General features: G+C 42.3%; 1 protein-coding gene and 1 long non-coding RNA gene across 4 annotated transcripts in view; one reads left to right on the plus strand and one right to left on the minus strand.

The window, feature by feature from the left end:
- Positions 1–876: 876 nt before the first annotated feature.
- Positions 877–22,239, minus strand: LOC132523044 (uncharacterized). 2 transcript variants are annotated; one of them, XR_009541409.1, is made up of 5 exons: positions 22,143–22,239; positions 13,841–14,024; positions 7,272–7,376; positions 3,340–3,387; positions 877–1,351 (listed from the first exon to the last, which is right to left on the minus strand). It is a non-coding gene; the product is annotated as an uncharacterized LOC132523044 (long non-coding RNA). The 2 variants fall into 2 exon arrangements; XR_009541410.1 differs by lacking the exon at positions 7,272–7,376.
- MSRA (methionine sulfoxide reductase A) overlaps positions 21,857–22,622 on the plus strand; it is a 374,255-nt gene continuing 373,489 nt past the window's right edge. For both annotated transcript variants that reach the window (XM_060153611.1, XM_060153612.1), the window contains exon 1: positions 21,857–22,266. In XM_060153611.1, the coding sequence (XP_060009594.1) occupies positions 22,149–22,266 (118 nt within the window). In that variant the 5' untranslated portion in view covers positions 21,857–22,148. The remainder of the gene's footprint in view (positions 22,267–22,622) is intronic.

Below are 22,622 nucleotides of genomic sequence, written 5' to 3' on the forward strand. Positions count from 1 at the left end.
CACATACAGAAAATGCTGTAATTCACTGAGGCAGGAAAAGAAAAAAGAAGAAATGGAGAGACCTATCACTTTCATGGATAGGAAGACTGAAGATGTTTGTTTTCACCAGGTTATGACATAAAAATAAAAAGATTCCAATCAAAACCCCGAAGGATTTGGGGGAGCAATTGACAAACTTATTCAAAAATCTGACAACAAGAATGAATAGGGAGAAGAACCAAAATAATTTTGAAAAAGAATAATAAAAAAGGAATACTTACCTTATTAAATGTCAAAATATTTTATAGAAAGTGCTTGGTCTCATGGAGAAATCTCTATTTTTTGTTTATCTGACCATGCAGGGTTTAATAAAGACAATAATAAATGTTTGAGCAGAAATGTGGGGAAATAGGTATATATTTTTTTACTTTTGAACATTTCAATAAGGGAAAACTGAACAATAGCCTGTTTTGGTTGGGCTGAGGGTTTTTCCCACAAGGGTCAAATTCATTCCAATACTATCCTTGTGTGGACATCATCCTTTCCTTTAGGATGGTCTCTACTGATTGCCTGAAAGTGCCATGGACCTTTTAATGTTAATAAAGGGGCTTAGTATCTTTCCATTAGTGCATTCCTTATGATGCAAAGATGTTCCGATTGGTTCCAAGAGCAGATGTATACTGAGAGCATTTAAATGATTGAAAAATAAGTGTATTGTTGATACCTAGATTAACAGACAGACTTGGTGAATCACAAGAGCTGCATCCACAAGTATCCTTCATAATTTCTGGCTACTCATTTTCATATTAACTGGAATGAGTTTCTTTTCAAATATATAAGATGGAAGATGAGACGGGAAAATTGACTTATTGATAGAAGGGAAACAATCCTCCCACGTCAAAGAATTAGGTAGCTTTTTAATTTAAAGTTCCAGTAGATGAATAAGGTTGATATTTCCCAGGAGTGACCTTGATTGGAATTTCCCCTCAGTCTGAGGTAGCCAGGAAAAGACAGACAGAGGTGCATTTTTCATAGCTCCATACTGGCCACTCTCATCCCTCCTCACGTTCCGTCTCGTCATGCTGGTCGGGTCTGGGGTTCAGTGCTCCGAACAAGGGTGAAGTTAAGAAGTGACAGCTTGCCCTGGCCAAGAGTGACTCAGCACTCTGACTTCTGGTGTAGGATATTAATGCAGCCGGACATATGCTTGGTGGAAATATTTATTTTTAGAACTATCCATAACATCTTCCTGAATCCAGATCTTCACCTCGCTCTGGGCCTCCCACCAGTCACTGGACCCCAATGTCATTTCCAGGCGCTGTTCTGCAGAAAACGCTAGGCTGGCTTCCCCCTATTCAGCCTGCCAGGTGATCTGTACATAATCAGGTGTATATTCATTTGACATTTACTTATCACACCTCTTCCGAGGTAGTTATCACAATATCTTGGCCAGGCTCTATCTCATTACCCCTGAACAACAAAATATTATAGGAGCACTTTCTGCCTAGGAAGGTCTGAGAAGGTTCCTGAGAGGCTGTGAAGTTTGGGTAGAATGTGGAAAGGTAATAGGAATTTACAGATAGATACAAGGGCAAGATTATCCTTGGTCAGGGATAAGCTCTTCCTTTCCCATGGCACTGATGCTGATTGGTTCCACATTGATATCTCCAGCCCTGATGTCTCATCGTATTTCAGATCTGTACCTCCTGCTGCCTATGGGACATCAGTTCATAAGCCAGAAATCTGGGAATCATCCTAAATTCCTTTATATATCTAATCCCTTATATCCAAGTCACAAAGACCTGTTTATTCTACCTGTTAAAGATTTTCTCAAATCCATCCCCACTTCTCCACCTGTATTGCCACTAACTTCATCTGGAAACCATCATCATGTCTTGCCTGGAGTATATTAAATGCCACCTAACTGGCCTTCTAATTCTCATCGTGTGTCCTTTCAACCTGACAAAGTGAGGGAAAAGGCCCATCTCTTTTTTTTTTTTTTAACATCTTTATTGGGGTATAATTTCTTTACAGTGGTGTGTTAGTTTCTGCTTTATAACAAAGTGAATCAGTTATCCATATACATATGTTCCCATATCTCTTCCCTCTTGAGCATGTGCTGTGCCACCCTCGGGAGCCTGTGCTTGCTTACTGACCGAGCTGCAGCTTTCAACACTCTCTGTTCACAACGTCCTCTCTGGCCATCCCGAATTACCTGCAGATCCCCAAATATGACTTGTGTTTTAATACGTTGCACTGTGGCATAGGTCCCCATTAAACGAAATGGTCTTGGCCTTGTGATCTGAAAATTCCCATCCGCTCTTCCACATTGTCCCAACTTCACAACCTCTCAGGAACCTTCCAGAGCAGAATGTGCTCCAACAACACTTTTCTGTTTGAGGCTAATGAGATGGAGCTAGAGGGGGCACGCTTGCACCCTGTAAAGCAGACTCTGTCTCCTCTTTGCTGTCCTACGGAAGGCTGGCAGTGGAGGTGGTCTTTGGCTAAGTTAAATGAGCACCTGAAAATTTATTTACCAACCCTGGGGTCCCCATGTCCCTACTGTGATCCACCTTGGGGCAACATGGCCTTAAGGGTCATGCATGACCCAAAGATATGAATATTGTTGGGTTTTGCCAAAGGTAGGAGACAGAGTTACATAACACACTTACAGCTGCATTATTTTGTTAATCATTATTTTGAGCTGATTCCAAAATGAACTTTGACTTTATTTTTTGGTATTTTGTGTATTCCGGGAGGGAATAGTGCCCATTTCCTGGTGTCCAGTGTGGGATAAAGGAGCCCAGGGAGGGTCTTCCTGTCTCCAACTCAGCACAGCTACTCACTGTAACACTTAGACTTTATATTTGTTCCCATATCAGTTTGCCTGTATTCCCTGGGAATACGGGAATTGCATTGGTTTTTCTAGCCTATGAATACTGCCTGGCACATGGTGGGTGCTCAATAAACCTTGTCTTATTATACAACTGTAATAAAATAATATAGTTTCTCTTACTCCATCACCCATAGCCTTCATTACGTTGCTCTTGATATTAATGTGTCCCTGAGGCGAAAATCATGACAATTTCTCTTGGGTTTTTAACACCTACACATTACTTAGGTATCATGTCATCATAACATCTCAGAAGAGACACAAGAAGAAAATAGTGCTCGCGTCTTTGGGGCCATTAGTTGATGTTGTAGTTACAAGTGAAAGCCACCAGATGGCTTAAGGAAATGAGTTTATTTCCAACTGAGATTTTAGCGGAGAAATCTAGGACCGAGAAGTAAAGCATGATTGGAGGGAGCTCAAAAGGCTCTCTGTAGTGAACCCCAAATAACCCACAAACCCTCACTTACCAGTGTCACCACCTGACTTCAGAAATGGGTTTGTAGAGGCTTTGCAACCTGCAGAATGAAAAACACCAAACTGTGTATCATCCTTCCAGCGTCTACATGCTTTAAGAATTACAGAATAGTTACTGAAATTTAATTCCACAAATATTTATTGAGTGCCTAAGTCCCAATTACACCTTCTGAGAGGCTTATTGAAGCATATGACACAGAAAGCACAGCTTACTCAAGATGGAAAATGTGCAGGAGACTAGAAGTAGAAATGGATGTCTTTTTCTCCTTGTGTACACTAGTGCTGCAGTTTCAAGGAGAAATGCTGGCAGAAAATAATTGTGACCTAGAAAATTTTTGCATATTATCTGTAGACAGAATAGGTAAAAGACAAATGAAAACAAAGCAAAGCAAAACTTTAGATGACCACAGTATTTCTAACTCAAAGTGTATTTTATATGGTATTTGTATATGAGAACCAGAGTTGAAATTGTTAGAGTAGATTGAAACATTTTAATGAAGTAAGTTAAATATAAACCTATATATAAAAAGATCTGGGAGGATGTATACCAATGGTAGAATAAACCAAAGGAGATAGAAATCTAACTTAAGAGGTAACCCAGTATTTGAGATTAAAAGAAAAAAATTGAACTGGCTAAGATAGTTCACTTACCTTTTCTTTTTACCAATCTATAATTTATCTTTGCTGTAATCATTTTGTGTTAAATAAACTGTTTACTTTCTGATTAAAAAAGTGATACATGTACAGTCTAGAAAATTTAAAAATAGAAAAGTATAAAAGAAAAAATAAAAATTACCCACAGTCCGATTACAGAGAGAAAACCGCTGTTGGCATTTGGGTTACAGGCACACCTCGGAGATACTGCGGGTGGGGTTCAGACCACCCAATAAAGCAGATATCGCAATAAAATGAGTTGCATGAATGTTTTGGTTTCCCAGTGCATATAAAAGTTATATTTACACAATATTGTAGTCTACTGAGTGTGCAAGAGCATTATGTCTAAAAAAGCAGTGTACGTATCTTAATTAAAAATATAACTATACCCGAATAAAAAATAAAACACCCTGTATCCATTAAGTAGTCACTCCCCATTCTCCTCTACCCCCATCCCTGATCAACTGTAATCTGCTTTCTGTCTCTGTTTTCCCAAATCTCTGTTTTGCCTATTCTGGATATATTATATAAAAGAAATCATGCAAAAAAAATATTGCAAAAAAATTCTAAATATTATCTGAGCCTTTAGTGAATTGATATCTTTTTGCTGGTGGAAGGTCTTGTCTGGACGTTGATGCTGCTGACTGATCAGGGTGGTGGCTGCCGAAGGCTGGGTGGCCGTGGCGATTTCATGAAATAATAGAGCAATGAATTGCCACATTGATTGACTCTTCCTTTCACAAACGATTTCTCTGTAGTGTGCACTGCTGTTTGATAGCATTTTACCCACAGTAGAACTTTCAAAACTGGAGTCAGTCCTCTCAAACCCTGCCGCTGCCTTATCAACTAAGTTTATGTCATATGTTAAATCCTTCGTCGTCATTTCAATAATCGATTAAGTTGCCGTCTTATATGGGCGCAGTTCATGGTGCCTCAAAACAATTACAATAAAGATCACTGATCACAGATCACCAGGAGAAATATAATAATAATGAAAAAATTTTAAATATTGTGAGAATTACCAAAGTGCGACACAGAGATACGAAGTGGAGCAAATGCTGTTGGATGCACGATGTCACAAACCTTCGACCTGTGAAAAAAAGGGAATATCTGCAAAGTACAATAAAGGGGAAGACAGTAAAATGAGGTATGCCTGTATTTTCTTTCGTTCTTTTTTCCTATGACTCTAAATATGACATATATGTAACTGGATGTTGAGGGAAATCTCACTTGTTTCCCTGGAGCTGGCAAACAGGACCCAAAGCTTAGGACAGAGAGCCATCAAGACCCTATGGAGGAAAGAGATCTTCAAACAGTTGGGGTCTAACTGCTCATCCAGAGCTTATTAAGGATGACCAAACCTTTCCAGTGTATATAAGCAAAAGGCTGATAGAGGGTGAGGGAGATGCATCAGAGTCTAGAAACGTCTGCCCCTTGGGGAGGACTCCACTATCCCTCCCTCCAAAGCTAAAAGGAGTATCAGCACTTTCCCCCGGGGAAATGATGCTAACATCCTGTCCTTGTAGATGTGCCTTGTACTTTTCCTAGCAGGGAAAAGGAGAATGGAGAGATGGCAGAGGTGAGAGAGGAGTGGTCCCTCTGTTTGGCAAGGAGAGAATGGATGAGCTCTTATGGGACTAAAGCACAGCTTGGAAGGCAGCTTAGCTTGATTCAACTTGTCTCTACAACACCCAAGAGGGTTTCCTAGTGGCCAGGGAGTCCTAGCAGCCACACATCGAGGACTGTACCTCCAGGCCAGGAGCTGGAGAGCATTTCCTGGCCACGGAGCTCCCACGCAAAATTCCATGCCGCGAAGATGCTCACTTGAGCATTTAATCAGAGTGTCTGAGTGACACTGCTCCCCAGTGGCTTCTATGCCAGTGGGCGTGAACCTGAGAAACCAGTAGAGAAACCTCAGGATAAACACAGTGCAGTCCACTTGAGGAAAGTGTGTCCCGTTTCCCCCTTCCTTCTTCCCAGTCTCCAATCCTAAAAGAACTTGATTCCGAGAAGTTGTAACTTCTCTCCCCTCCCCCTTCAACTTCACGGATGACAAAAACTAAGAGACATTATATAACTAGTCAAAGGCCACAGAACTAGTTAATCCAAAACTAGGATTATAATGCAGCACTCCTCTTTTGTACTCATTCACTTGGCTATTTATTCATTTAATCTTCAAATGTTTATTGTCTCTCCAATGGCAGTCCAGGCCTCAGGGCTCGTCATGTCCCATAACAAAGACAAATAATAATAATAGCTATTAGGCATTAGGCACTATATTAGGTACTTTCACTTGGATTATCTTGTTTACTGGTCATATAATCTTAGCAAGCACTTAGAGAAGAAAAGATAATGTTGATAAATTACAGTATCCTTAAAAAACCTTCTGGAGGGTCAGGGTTGGGGGAGGTAAGTAGGCCGAGCACAGAGGATTTTTAGGGCAGTGAAAATACTGTGTGTGATATTATAGTCATAGTTATATGTCATTATACATTTGTCCAAATCCATAGACTGTACAACACCAAGAGTGAACCCTAAGGTGAACTACGGACTTTGTGTGATTATGAGGTGCTAATGTAAAAATCCTTGGTAAATAAATGTACCATTGTGGAGAGTGATGTTGATAATAGGGGAGTAGTCTATGCTTGTGTGGAAACAGAGGGTGTATGGGGAATCTCTGTACCTCTCAGTTTTGTTGTAAACTTCAACTGCTCTTTAAAAAGTAAGTCTTACAAAAAACATCCCAAAGAGATATCCTGGCTATTCACAATAGCCAGGACACAGAAACAACCGACGTTTCCCCCAGTGGATGAATGGATAAAGAAGATAGGGCATATACACACAATGGAATGTTATCCAGCCTTTAAAGAGAGAGAAATCCTTTCATTTACTACAACACGGATGAGCCTGGAGGACAATATGCTAAGTTAAATAAGTCAGTCATAGAAAGACAAATACTGCATGATTCCATTTATATGAGGTACCTAAAACAGTCAAACTCATAGAAGCAGAGAATAGAATGCTGGTTTCCAGGGGTTGAGAGGTGGGGGTAATGAGGTGTTCAATGTGTGTAAACTTTCGGTTATGCAACAGGAATAAGTTCTAGAAATCTGTACAACATAACGCCTAGGGCTAACAAGATGGTATTGTGCACTTAAAAATTTATTGAGGGTGTGTCTCATGTTGTGTTCTTACCACACAAAAACAAAACAAAATAAGACAAAACAAAGAGACATCAGAAATTTTTGGAGGTGATGGAAATGTCTGTTACCTTGATTGTGCTGCTGGTTTTACGGCTGTTTGCATGGGTCCAAACTCATCAAATTTATCCATTAAATACGTGCAGCTTTTGGATATCAACTATTCCATGGTAAAGCTGTTAAAACAAACAAGCAAACATACAAAAAAATTCTACCTGCATCCTTTGGGTGACTCTGATGTGTGTGTGTGTATGCATGCATGTGTGTGTGTGTGTGTATGAAGCAGTATAATTTATCTACTAACTGGGAACACTTAGATAACAAAATAAGAGATAAGTCCTATTTGCAATCAGGACCCATCAGACATCGAGGAGAAGTGGTAAGGAGGGAATTATGCAGTTGGTTCAAGAGATGCTATGCTTGATTCATGCATTCATTCAGTCAACATTGGCTGAATGCTGACTGTGACCTTGACAGGTACTAGGATGCAACAAAAAGCAAAAAATGGACACAATCACTGCCTTCCTAGAGCTCGCAGCCCTAGTGGAGGAGGACAATTTTCCAACAGTCACCCAAATAACTGTGTATAATAATCATAGCTAATATTTACTCAGGTCTTCTTATGTGTCAGACATGATTTCAGCCACTTTTCCTGTATTAACTTATTTAATCATCACAAAGAAAAAACAAAAACAAAATTTAAAAAACCTGTGAGTTAGGTACTACTATTATTATCCCCAGTTATATTTAAATTATATGGAGGAAAGATTTGTGGTGATATGAGATCATTCCTTGGGGAAACTAACCTGGCCTGTGGGTCGACCCCAGGAAGACTGAGAAAAGATTGTCAAAGGCTGCCCTACCTTGTGTCCAAGGTGGGCAGGGTACTCATCAAGAGGTAGGAAAGTGCTGGAAGTGTATTGGTTTGGGACATTGGTGAATTGTTGGCTGAAGGCGAGAGTGAAAATGAACATTTATTAAGTACTTACTACTTCTGTGTAGTAAGTAAGTAAGTAAGAAGTCTGTGTAGTACTGAACCCTGTCCCTGAATTGTTCTCTGACCCAACTTGAGGGTTCTGATCCTTAAAGGCCGGGGGTGGGGTGGGGGGGATGGCGACGGTTCAGAGATGAAGTGCATCAGGTTACCCGTAGGGGAATCTAATTAAAACGAGGTGACCCCTGAGCCCTGGGGAGTAGCAGCTGCATAGGCTTGGCAGTGTCGGATGCCCTGACGGTGGCAGCAGGAGAGTGGCATCTGTGGTGGCAGAAGGGGGCACACCGGTGGCTGCTGAGGTGAACTCACAAATCACCTGGGACCCTGCCAGGGAAAAAGCTCAAAGTTACTGCTTAGTGGATGCTCTCAAAGGCCATCACGGTTTGGGGAAGTGTGAGTTACACACCTGAAGGTTCCCTGATTATTCTCTTACAGCATCTTTGACGCTTTCCGGTTTCCAAGCATTCAGATTGTTACTGCCTGTGCTGTCTGCTCAGCGCTGATGCCACTCGAAAGTTTATGATTCCCCCATGGGAATCATTTCCATCTTCAAACATTGAGCTGTTGCTTCACGTGCTTCACCCCCTCTGCAGCTTTTGATCCTTTTCAAGATGTGCTTGGTGTAGGAAGATGAACTACTGAAAATCAGGGCTTAATTTAATTTGACATACAACAAACACACGCGGATTAACGTTTTTAAAGATCCAGTTATAATTCCTAAGAATGATGGATTATTACAAAGACAAGTTCTGAATTATCTCGATTCCAGAATCCAGATTTTGAGGGTCCAACGAATTCAGATGCCATTGGATACACCGTATTTCCTGCTCTCTGCATGATTTCTGGTATGTTCCAAACCTCTTTAGATTCAGCACTGATAGCTGTAGACAAATTAACACTGAGCTTAGTTTTAGTTTGGGATTCAGTGTGCTACCTGAAGTGGGTGAAAGCAGTTGAAAATGTTAGATTTCAAACACAAGAGGCGTGTTTATGGAGGCCTAGGACAATGGGTGTACGTATTGGCCAGAACAGTGGTGCTCCAAGTTTGGTGCCTGGACCAACAGTGTCAGCATTCCCTGAGAATTTATTAAAAATGCTAAGTCTCAGGCCTCTCCCAAACTACTGAGCCCGACATTCGGGGTGGGGACAGCAGGCTGTGTTTTAACAAGCTCTCCAGGTGATTCTGGTATATGTTGAAGTTTGAGAACCGCTAAGCTATTCAAAACCGTAGCAGCTTAAATAAAATCAAAGTTCACTTCTCGCTCATGTACTAGCCTATGAATAAGCCATCTAAGGGTGAAATGGCAGCTTCATGATGCCGGGGACCTCGGGTCACTCCACCTGGTCACTCTATTACTCTCACAATGCGGCATCCATCACTTGGTTTGCAGTGGTTACTCCAGGCTGCCTCTCACACCTGCGTTCCAGCTAGCAGGAGAAGGGTCAGAAGGAGAGCGTGGCCTGGGGATTATCACTTACTGTGGCTGTGACTTTTGTGGCTTGAGGTGCGACAGCAAAACTAGCAGGACTTTCTTTTTCCTTCTTCACAATTTTACGGGCAGAAGATTCGTTCTTACCGAAGATCTTTGCAACCTCAGCATACGAGTTTTTTCCTTTCTTTGTTAAGTCGAGAACTTTCACCTTTTCACTTAAAGGAAGTACTTTATGGCTTCTCTTTGGCATATGTGAATTGCCAACATCACTAGTCTTGCCCTTTGGGGCCATTATTAAGTAAAATAAGGGTTACTTGAACTCAAGCACTGAGATACCTTGACAGTTGATCTAATAACGGAGTCCGCTACTAAGTAACTAACGGATGGGATACGCTGGACAAAGTGATGATACACATCCCTGGGGGATGGAGAGGGATGGCGAGTGAGTTCATCGTGCTACTCAGTACAGCACAAAATTTAAAATGTATGAATTGTTTATTTCTAGAATTTTCCATTTAATATTTTCAGAGCACAATTGACTTCAGGAAATTGAAACCTTGGAAAGTGAAACTGTGAATAAGGGGGGGACGACCATATTGTTATTAATGTTATTACTATTTTTCCTCTTAAAACTCAGTAAAATAATCTCTGCAGTAAATTAGCATACTTAAGACAGCTCTGAATCTTCTATAGATAGACCATAAATAAGGCCATGTGGTTTTAACTCTGCCAGTGTAAAGGGGCGTATTAAGCTCTCTATTATTCATTTATAAGGGTGTCTCTGCCTACTTAAGTGGATTTTTATAAAAAGACCAAAAAAGCCTTATTTCAGTTTGAGTCCACTGGGACGTCCCTGCAGTTATTCATGGTTTGATAAAGAATGGAGACAGAGCTGATATGCCTCTTGGAGGGGACAAAGCCTCACCCTTTGCATCATTTGTCCTTGAGTTCATTTTCCACACCTGTGACAGCTCTTTTTTCAGTCCTGGAGCATGGCCCCCCCATATCCACGACCTGCAACCCTAGAGGTTGAGGATCTGTTGTCCTTCTCGAAAAGCCCCTCAGCCCTTTGTGTCCAGGGCTCTGCTGTGGAGTAGAGTGAGCACCCCTGGTCTGCCGTTTGGTGCCAGGGCTGGGATGTCTCCCTACTGCACTGAGGCCCTTGGAGTCCCTGAAAGGCTGGACTCTTCCGTATGCACCACCCGGTTGGTGTCTTGCATATGGTGTGAGTTCAATGGTATTTACTAAACAAGGGAGGGTTTCAGCAGAATCTGCATGTAGGGGCATTGCAGAAAGCACATTTAAAGCAATACATCAAAAAAAAAATCATTTAACATATGTAACTGAGAAGCAGGTATGTTCTCAATAACTTGGCTAAATGTCATACCCCTACCTTATATAACAAGTCATTTCCCAATTCCTACTACCTGAAAATGTCTTCATATATTATCTGAATTTTCAGAGAGTATGTTTTTCTTCCTTAGTGTTTTTTTTTTAGTAACCCTGACACATAGTTTTATGAAAGAAAATTAATTAGCAAAATAACTTGGCACTGAAGTTTCTAAGTTTATTAAAGTTTTCAGTATGTAATTAGGCTCATTTTATCAGTATGTATACAATTTACTATTAGGATGGAGCTTAGAAATTGAGGGGTGGCACAATCTGATAAATTCTCTGGAGGGACACCTTGGCTTGCCCTCCTCTTTGTTGAGCACTAGTCTCTAAATCCTCAGATTCTTCCCCAGTCCATGAGGATGTTTCTAAGACCCCCATCCCCACGTGCATCCGAGGGTGGGGGGAGGGAAGAGGATGCATGGCCTGCTCTCTCATGCCTTAAATCATGTCTTTCACTATTTATAGTCTACCTGGGGAGAGGCAGCTTGGAATAATGTGTGGTTAGGAAAGCTGAGAGGGGAGGACAAGATGGAGCCCACGGGAAAAAGAGCAAAACTACTTATTAGGGGCTGATCTTTATGCAGCGGGGGTGGTAACGGCTGGGGGGAGGATGGGAACGTCTACTGATGGAGTGACTGCTCTGTGTCAGGAGCTATCACACACATTACCTCAGTGGTGCTTGGATTTCAAGGGTCAGCAGGATTGGACCAAATATTTTGCTTTTCCACGTTCGATTCTGCCAGATGAGGGCCTTAGAGGAACAACTACCATCTCATCACCACCATATGAATATGAGAAGGAAGGACATTTCGACACCAGAAAAGTCAGAATGTGTTATTGTGGAATAAAAGATAGCTTTTCAAATTGAATATATGTTGCTTATGAAAAACTTAAAGACACTATCGTTTTTCTTGTATTTTGCCATTTAGTATTAGATTGGTACCGTACAAGGTTTCATTTGTGTACATGATATCCCAGGAAGCAGGTAGCATCCCTACTCCTAGGCAGGGCAGCTTACCTCTCTGCATGCTTTGATAAACCCCGTGTAATGAGGCCAAAATTTAAACAATGACTCAGATGTACAGAAAATGTTAACTGCCCTGTTTTCTATAACTGATCTCATCTTGCTCTTATCGTTTCTAATGATGGAGGAAAACACTTGATCTTGACAAATCAAAGTGTCTTCTTGGCGTCTATCAGTTTTAAATAGCCTATTCGGGTAACTGGTCAGTCTTTCGGGATTCTCTCTAGGGCCTTCCCTACTCCTTTCAAGGTGCTATCTGTAACTGGAAGAGCTGCGTGTGCTCCTGGTCTTGTGGTCTCCCACTGAGGTGTCTCTCAGCCTTGGCACCTGTCCTGAGCATGTGCATTGGTGTAGCTTGGACTCCAGGCCACCTGGCTCCGGCTCAGCTGAGACACAGCTCTTCCTGTCCATCCTTCGGGCGTTAGGCTGGCTCCTGCGCCCAATAACTGAGGACCTTGCTGTTGCACCTGGTCACACGTTGCAGCACTTGGGTCTCCTTACTCTAACTCCAGGCTTTATCAGGGTCATGGGTTCTCTCTGTCCTTCCACACCCCCACCCCTCATGGGAGACCTGGCAATGCCCTCCTTCTTTCCCCACACCCAACACAATTGTGCAGGATCCTGTGAGGCTGCCCTCTGGTCTGCCAGCCTTGGCCCTGCCCTCAGTCACTGCTCCTCTGCACACACACACAGCATTGCATGCCTTGCTGAATGCAAGAGCCTTCGAGAATTTATAGGCTTTTTAGACCATGGCTTTCAAACTTCTTTTGACCAGGAGATACACTAAGAAATTTATTTTAAGTTTAGACACGGTGTATGTACAACACACACGTGTATGTAAGAGAAATAAAAAATTCCCCCAATTATGTAGATCCTTCCTACTTGTGGATGCACTCTGATATTTCTAATCTAGTCTAAGTCATTAAAAACCACATTGTTCGGGCTTCCCTAGTGGCGCAGTGGTTGAGAGTCCGCCTGCCAATGCAGGGGACACGGGTTCGTGCCCCGGTCCAGGAAGATCCCACATGCCGCGGAGCGGCTGGGCCGGTGAGCCATGGCTGCTGAGCCTGCGCGTCCGGAGCCTGTGCTCCGCAACGGGAGAGGCCACAACAGTGAGAGGCCCGCGTACCGCAGGGAAAAAAAAAAAAAAAAACACATTGTTCCAGTCTACTCCAGTGATTGATATATATATATATATATATATATATTTCCAGGGCTCCCTGCATTGGGAGTGTGGAGTCCCAGCCACTGGACCACCAGGGAAGTCCCAAGACGGTTTTCTTCATGCCCTGATGGTTCACTGTCCTAGGATATGCCCCAGGAAGTGAAGCACTGGCTCCCAAATCTTCAGATTCTTCCCCAGTCCATTTGGAGGTTTCTAAGAGTCCATCCCCAAATTCATCCCAGGGTGGGAGAATAAGATAAAGACGTTTGATCTTTCTCATCTCTTAAGTCATGGCCTTTACCCTTTCTAGTCTAGGGTTTATTTTAAGGCCAGTCCTCTAGCTTTGGTTCTTATTATGTAAAATCAGTTGTGGGAGTTCCAAGAAAATCCTTTCAATTCTGATAAGCCCTGTTTTCAAGAATATTGTCTCCTTATCTCACCATGAATTTTAAAAACACTTTAAAAGAAACATCAAGTATTTTTTTGTCTAGTGGTTTCTGTGGGTCAGGAATTTGGAGGCAGATTAGCTGGGTGGCTCTGGCTCAGAGCCTCTTATAAGGTTGCAGACAAGATAACACCTGAAAGCTTTATTGGGTCTGGAGAATCTGCTTCTAAGATTGCTTACTCACCTGGCCGTTGGCAGGAGACCTCCTTTCCTCACCATGTGGGCTTCTCCATTGGGCTGATTGAGAATCTTCATGATGTGACAGCTTGCTTCCCCGGAGGGAGTGATCCAAAAGTGAGCAAGAAGGAAGCTGCCTTGCCTTCTATGGCTTAGTCTCAGAGGTCACACACCATCACTTCTGTCTTATTCTATAGAAACAAACATTAAGTCCAATGAAAATGTCAGGGGAGGGAAACTGGACCTTTAAAAGAATTTGTGGGAGGGTGGAGTCAAGATGGCGGTGTGGGAAGACACCAGGTAGCATCTCTCGGCAACTAGGGCGCCTGCCGGCTGCTGATGGGGGACCCTGATGCCCAAGGAGACGGGAGGAACCCCCAAGTGAACTGGTAGGATATGGGGAGACAGAAGGGAGAGGAGAAGTGGAGGCCAGACAGGATCAGCACCCCTGAGGCCAGGGAGATCAGGAGAGGCAGGCAGGAGGGGCCGTCTGGAAGGAGCAGGAGAGGAGCGGAGGGCGAGTGCCCTGCCCACTGGAGCCCAGGAAGCCTACTGGGCTCCCAGGTGAGGTCCCCTGCCCTCTGAGAACAGGAGTGGGGGGCACGCCTGGGGCTCTTCTGTCCCTTGAGCCTAAGCCCCACAGCCCCCCAGCCCCCAGGGCCTTTTCCAGCCCTGTGGGTCCTGAGCATTGGCCCCGCCCACTGCCCAAACCTCACCCATGCTTAGGCCTCGCCCTCCAGCCAAGGCCTTTTCCCCGGTTTTTTTTTTTCCTTTCTCTTTCCCCTCCTCTTTTTTACTGTGGTGGTACTCCTGTACCTTCCGGTTGTTGATTCATCTCTATTTTAATTTTTATGTTCTTTCTAACATATCTGTTAGTTTCCTAGTCTAATTTTATTTTTTACTTCATTATTGTTCTCTCTTTTTTTTCTGCCACCCCATGCGGCTTGTAGGATCTTGGTTCACAAGCTGGGGGTCGGGCCGAAGCTCCCGCAGTGGGAGCTCCGTGTCAGAACCACTGGACTAACAGAGAACCTCAGATCCCAGGGAATACTCAACGGAGTGAGGTCTCACGGAGATCCTCATCTCAGCACCAAGACCCAGATCTAGCCAACAGCCTACAAACTCCAGTGTTGGAAGCTTCAGGCCAAACAACCAGTAAGACAGGAACACAATCCCACTCATTAAAAAAAAAAAAAAAAAAAAAAAAAAAAAAAGATGGCAAAAAAATATGTCACAGATGAAGGAGAAAGGTAAAAAGCTACAAGACCAAATAAATGAAGAGGAAATAGGCAATCTACATGAAAAAGAATTCGGAGTAATGATAGTAAAGATGATCTGGAATCTCGGAAACAGAATGGAAGCACTGACTGAGAAAATACAAGAAATGTTTAACAAAGATCTAGAACTAAAGAACAAACAAACAGAGATGAACAACACAATAACTGAAATGAAAAATACTCTAGAAGGAATCAATAACAGAATAACTGAAGCAGAAGAACGAATAAGTGAGCTGGAAGACAAAATGGTGGAAATAACTGCCGAGGAGCAGGATAAAGAAAAAAGAATGAAAAGAATTGAAGACAGTCTCAGAGACCTCTGGGGCAACACTAAATGCACCAAACATTCAAATTATTGGGGTTCCAGAAGAAGAAGAGAAAAAGAAAGGGTCTGAGAAAATATTTGAAGAGATTACAGTTGAAAACTTCCCTAACTTGGGAAAGGAAATAGTCACCCAAGTCCAGGAATCACAGAGAGTCCCATACAGGATACACCCTAGGGAAAACCACACCAAGACACATGTTAATCAAACTAACAAAAATTAAATTCAAAGAAAAAATATTAAAAGCAGCAAGGGAAAAACAAAAAATAACATATAAAGGAATCCCCATAAGGTTATCAGCTGATTTTTCAGCAGAAACTCTGCAGGCCAGAAGGGAGTGGCAGGATATACTTAAAGTGATGAAAGGGAAAAACCTACAACCAAGATTACTCTACCCAGCAAGGATCTCATTCAGATTCGACAAAGAAATCAAAAGCTTTTCAGACAAGCAAAAGCTAAGAGAATTCAGCACCACCAAACCAGCTTTACAACAAATGCTAAAGAAACTTCTCTAGGCGGGAAACACAAGGGAAGAAAAAGACCTACAATAACAAACCCAAAACAATTAAGAAAATGGGAATAGGAACATACATATCAATAATTACCTTAAATGTAAATGGACTAAATGCTCCCACCAAAAGACACAGATTGGCTGAATGGATACCAAAACAAGACCCATATATTTGCTGTCTACAAGAGACCCACTTCAGACCTAGGGACACATAAAGACTGAAGGTGAAGAGATGGAAAAAGATGTTCCATGCAAGTGGTAATCAAAAGAAAGCTGGAGTAGCAATACTCCTATCTGATAAAATAGACTTTAAAATAAAGGCTATTATAAGAGACAAAAAAGGACACTACATAATGATCAAAGGATCAATCCAAGAAGAATATATAACAATTATGTTTATGCACCCAATACATAAGGCAAATGCTAACAACCATGAAAGGAGAAATCGACAGTAACACAATAATAGTAGGGGACTTTAAGACGCCACTTACACCAATGGACAGATCATCCAAACAGAAAATAAATAAGGAAACACAGCTTTAAATGACACAATAGACCAGACAGATTTAATTGATATTTACAGAACATTCCACCCAAAAGTGCAGAATACACTTTCTTCTCAAGTGCCCAGGGAACATTCTCCAGGATAGATCACATCTTGGGTCACATCTTGGATCACATCTTCAACACCCACTTATGATCAACCTCAGAAAATTTAAGAAAATTGATATCATATCAAGCATCTTTTCTGACCACAATGCTATGAGACTGGAAATCAGTTACAGGAAAAAAAAATGTAAAAAACACAAATACATGGAGGCTAAACAGTGCACTATTAAATAACCAAGAGATCACTGAAGAAGTCAAAGAAGAAGTAAAAAAATACATAGAAACAAATGACAATGAAAACAGGATGACCCAAAACCTATGGGATGCAGCAAAAGCAGTTCTGAGAGGGAAGTTTATAGCAATTCAATCTCACCTCAAGAAACAAGAAAAATCTAAAATAAGCAATCTAACCCTACACTTTAAAAAACTAGAGAAAGAAGAACAAAGAAAACCCAAAGTCAGTAGAAGGAAAGAAATCATAAAAATCAGAGCAGAAATAAATGAAATAGAAACGAAGAAAACAATAGCAAGGCTCAATAAAGCTAAAAGCTGGTTCTTTGAGAAGATAAACAAAATTGATAAACCCTTAGCCAGACTCATCAAGAAAAAAAGGGACAGGATGCAAATCAATAAAATTAGAAATGAAAAATCACAACTGACACTGCAGAAATACAAAGGATTATAAGAGACTACTACAAACAACTATATGCCAATAAAATGGACAACCACGAAGAAATGGACAAATTCTTGGAAAGGTATAATTTTCCAAGACTGAACCAGGGAGAATTAGAAAATATAAACAGACCTACTATCACAAGTAATGAAATTGAAACCATAATTAAAAATCTTCCAACAAACAAAAGTCCAGGATCAGATGGCTTCACAGGTGAATTCTATCAATCATTTACAGAAGAGCTAACACCGATCCTTCTCAAACTCTTCCAAAATATTGCAGAGGGAGAAACACTCCCAAATTCATTCTACAAAGCTACCATCACCCAGATACCAAAACCAGAAAAAGATATCACAAAAAAAGAAAATTATAGACCAATATCACTGATGAACATAGATGCAAAAATCCTGAACAAAATACTAGCAAACAGAATCCAACAACACATTAAAGGGATCATACACCATGATCAAGTGGGATTTATCCCAGGTACACAAGGATTCTTCAATATACGCAAGTCAATGTGATACACCATATTAACAAATTAAGGAATAAAAACCATATGATCATCTCAATAGATGCAGAAAAAGCTTTTAACAAAATTCCACATCCACTTACGATAAAAAATCTCCAGAAAATGGGCATAGAGGGAAACTACCTCAACATAATAAAGGCCATATATGACAAACCCACAGCAAGCATCATACTCAATCCCACTATTGGGCATATACCCTGAGAAAACCATAATTCAAAAAGACACATATACCACAATGTTCATTGCAGCACTATTTACAATAGCTAGGACATGGAAGCAACCTAAGTGTCCATCGACAGATGAATGGATAAAGAAGATGTGGCACGTATATACAATGGACTATTACTCAGCCATAAAAAGAAACAAAATTGAACTATTTGTAGTGAGGTGGATGGATCTAGAGTCTGTCATACAGAGTGAAGTAATTCAGAAAGTGAAAAACAAATACTGTATGCTAACACATATATATGGAATCTAAAAAAAAAAAAAAGGTTATGATGAACCTAGTGGCAGGACTGGAATAAAGATGCAGACGTAGAGAATGGACTTGAGGACATGGGGAGGGGGAAGGGTAAGCTGGGACGACATGAGAGAGGGGCATGGACATATATATAATACCAAATGTAAAATACATAGCTAGTGGGAAGCAGCTGCATAGCACAGGGAGATCAGCTCGGTGCTTTGTGAAAACCTAGAGGGGTGGGATAGGGAGGGTGGGAGGGAGGCTCAAGAGGGAGGGGATATGGGGACATATGTATGCATAGGGCTGATTCACTTTGGTGTACAGCAGAAACTAACACAGTATTGTGAAGCAATTATACTCCAATAAAGATCTATAAAAGAAAAAAACAATTTGTGGACGTATTTTAAACCTCCATAATAATTAGTATATCTTTTCAGATAACTAACAACACAAGGTAGTACAGACTATGTGCTACCTGAGTGATGCAAGTGGTGAGTGCTATGGGGCAACCTAGGCTCAATGAATAACCGTGTTTTCTTGTGCAATCAGGGAAGGTTGCACAGACAAGATGAGTCTTGAATTGAATGAAGAATAAGGTCGGAAAACCAGAGAGAATCAGGCAGGCATTCCAGTTGGTATAGACAGAGTGAATCAAGTGGGAGGGAGGTTCTCACCTTAGATGTCAAAGTCCCCAGACTACTTACTCCACGTTACCTCCTCTATTTTCCCATCCACCACCATCCACACTCCCGACCTCCACCATCTAGGCAGTCTTGGAAGTTTCCCTTTTGCAACATTTGATTAGACTGTGGACCAGTGACTACTCTTCCCCCACACCCCCCGCATTCTTTTTCCAAATTGATTTTAATATCCTGCTTCATCATTATACACCAGGTGTGTGGGGGAGAGAGTGCGAGGAGGGAAGAGACACCTCACTTTTTTAGTTTATCGGTCACTGGATCATGTGCTTGGAACTTTAAAATAGGGTGTGTCCTATATGTTAGAAGAAGGGGATATATTCATATATATATATATATATGCACACACATATATACACATATACATATACATATATACACACATACGGATATCTCGATGGCCAGAGGAATGGACTATAAGAGTTGTCCACCAAAGTACATTCTTACCTTCTTCCTTTGTTACTAGAACTGCCTAGTGTTAGCTGGATCTGTGGTTGCCCAGCTAGAGAACTCTACCTCCCACCTTCCCAACAGTTAGATGTGGCTGTGTGTCTAACCAGGTCAATGGAATGAGGAGAAATGACATGTGCTACCTCTGGGACACACTCCTAGGAGTACTGAGATGTGCACCCCTTTCCTTTCTGCCTTTTTGCTGGGCTAAGATACAGATGCGCTGCCAGGTTCTGGGATGGTGGTTACACATGTGGATAGCAGTGCTGCCCTCCTAGTCCTGGACCAGTACATGAGAGAAAAAACCAAAACAAAAACTATCTTGTTTCAAATATAATACCTTTGGGTTACAGCAACCTAAGCTGTATTCCAACGAAAAGCTAGGCCTCGTTTTGGAAAAGAGTATTAAATATTCCTTTCTCCAAGGGGCAAGGCAGAGCCATTCCTGAACACATGGAAAAGAAACTTTTGCTATTCTAAGTCAATGTTTTGACCCAACTTAACCAAATACATAATCACTGTACACTTAATTTGAGCCAATATAGTGTGAGATATTACGGAAGAAAAGACACGGTCCTGCTCAGTGCTCTATTTCTGGATCGTTACATAATAGAAGAAATAAACTTCTATTTTGTTTAAACTGATGTATTTTGGGTATTTGTTATACCAAAGAGGATGCTTAGACTGCATCCTAAAGAACATACATTGTTAGAATTTGTTGGAAAACCAGAGCATAATCACAAAAATAACACTTCAAAGCAGTGCGTGCCCAATGGGGAATATGGACAAAAAAAGACTCTCTCAGTGTGGAGAAGCTCAGAAGGGTTTAGGAGATTCTGAAGAAATCGAAAACTTAGTGATGAAAATGGCATCATTGAAGGCAGGAATATTAATTCTCTCCTAAACCAACCAACCAGCCAACCAAGCAACCAACCTCAGTGTAACTTTTCTCTCAACTATTCTGGTAAATGAGATAAGAAACCCCTGTTTTATGAAAAAAGGTATTTTTTTCTTTTAAAAATTAAAAAAAATTATAATAATAAAAGTATCACAGCCAGGGGAATACTTGAGAACACTGTAACAATATGTACCATTTCAAACCAGAAGTTTAAAGAAAGTGAAAACCAGTCAACCATTACCATGAACAACAAAACTGCAAACAGTTTTTCAATTTTTTTCTAGTCTTTCTTCAGTGGGTGTGCAAGGGGAGGTGTATGCATTATACGTGTACTACATACTACACGTATACATACTGTAGCTTTGTTGAGGTTTCTTAACATTACGTAAGTACTTCTCCTTGACATGAAAAATTCTTCGGTTTTGTGTGTGTGTGTGTGTGTGTGTGTGTGTGTGTGTGTGTGTGTGTGTATGTGTGTGTCACATGGGATCTTAGTTCCTGGACCAGGGATGGAACCGGCGCCTACTGCAGTGGAAGCACGGGGTCTTAACCACTGGACTGCTGGGGAAGTCCCCAAATTCTTCAGTTCTTAATTTCATACAATCAACCACAAAACACAGAAAAAGAAAACACAGACTATTTCCTTTGACAGAAGAATGATCTTACGACCTAGAAGGGACACCTTGTAAAGCTTTCAGGAAAGGCCTGTAGAACCTACTTCATATAATCTCCTGGCAAAACCAAATAAATCGGAAGTAAAAACCGAGGCACACTACACAGACAGAGCCCATATTACAAAACAAACACTTTGACCGAGTTTTAATGTTACCTGTCTGGCCATATTCTACAATACAGTAGGTCTAATCCTCCTGTCCTCAGGTTACAGTCCAGACCACATGAACACAAAGAGGTAACTAAACAAGATAGAGAGGTAACTAAATCCACTGGGGAGGTTGGCTCAAAGCCTTCTCATTTCTCTGGGTGCTAATCTGAAGTTGCTTCCTTCATGAGACTATCCGCCCACTTTGGCAGAACATTCGTGTAAAACCAAAATTTCACATATGCAACTCCCAAGTCACCCATCTGCCTCCACCCACCTTATTTTTGGGGTTGAAAATCTGTCACAGGAGCAAATGTTACGTCCCATGATTTGAGAGCCAAGAATGATCCAATAGAACGCTTAAGTTCACCCGAACTGCGTTAATGGGGTATCAGTGCCTTGTTCCTATTTTTCCCCCTTGTGTTTATCAGTATATTATTTCTATGTGTGTGCATATAAATATGTCTATAAAACATTATATTGAATTATCTTTCCTATTCTTAACTTTTTGAAAATTGTGCTTAGTTTTCACTTCGGATAATCATCTTTTTGGTAATTTATCATCATAATGGCTCCAGTGGAAACAGATATAGTTACCAGTTTGTAAGGTAGGTAGTCGTACAGCTTACTGGGCACACCGAGCAATTGTTAGGGAGGTTGTGAAATGCGAACGAACTTCAAAGTCAAAAGCCGGGCATTATTTTTTTGGCCCCTGCCGCTTCACGTACTTTGTACCGCCATTACTACACTTTGTCTTCCGCCCGGGAACTTTGCACCTAAGGGAAGCAAGGAAAACTCGCAGGTGCCTCCCCGGACCCGGCCCCACGCCAGGGCGACAACACGCCCTCGGTCCCGGCCCTCCCGGCACGAGGCTGAGGTAATCACTCGATTCCGGGGCGGGGGCAGCACAGCCCGCCGCGTACGTGCCCCCGCTGACCCGCCCGCCGGCCGGCCAGTGCACCCAGCTCCCGCCGCCCCGCGCCGGCCGCCCACTCCGCAGCGGCGCCTCGGCTCCCGACCGCGCCGGTCCGCCCGGCGGCCCCTAGGCAAGCCACCCACCCATGCTCGCCGCCACCAGGACGGCCCACCAGCTCTTTCAGAGAATGGGTAACTCCGCCTCCAACATCGTCAGCCCACAGGCGGCCCTACCGGGCCGGAAGGAGGCGATCGCCGTAGCGGGTAAGGACGCGGGCACGCACAGAGGGCGCGGTCGTCGCCGCTACGCACGCGCATCTTCTGGCCGCCAGAAGGGAGCCGGGGGCCAGCCTCGGGAGGGTCGGCAGCCGGCGTTCTGCGCAGGCGCGGAGGGCGCTGGCAGGGGAGGGGGCCAGGGGTAGCTATTCTTTCTTTGTTTGGGTTCTCACCAGCTAAAACAACGCGAAACGCGTTGACTGGACCTACTACGGTGGTATAATTCACCTACAGTGCAAATACCCCGGCGGCTTCAAACTTCGGGCGGGAAAAGCACTGACCCAATTTTCGCCCTTTCCCACGGTGTGCATCCCCTTTCCTTTTGGCACCGGCCGCTGGGATGC

The sequence above is a fragment of the Lagenorhynchus albirostris genome, chromosome 7, assembly GCF_949774975.1.
Source record: "Lagenorhynchus albirostris chromosome 7, mLagAlb1.1, whole genome shotgun sequence".
Taxonomy (NCBI): domain Eukaryota; kingdom Metazoa; phylum Chordata; class Mammalia; order Artiodactyla; family Delphinidae; genus Lagenorhynchus; species Lagenorhynchus albirostris.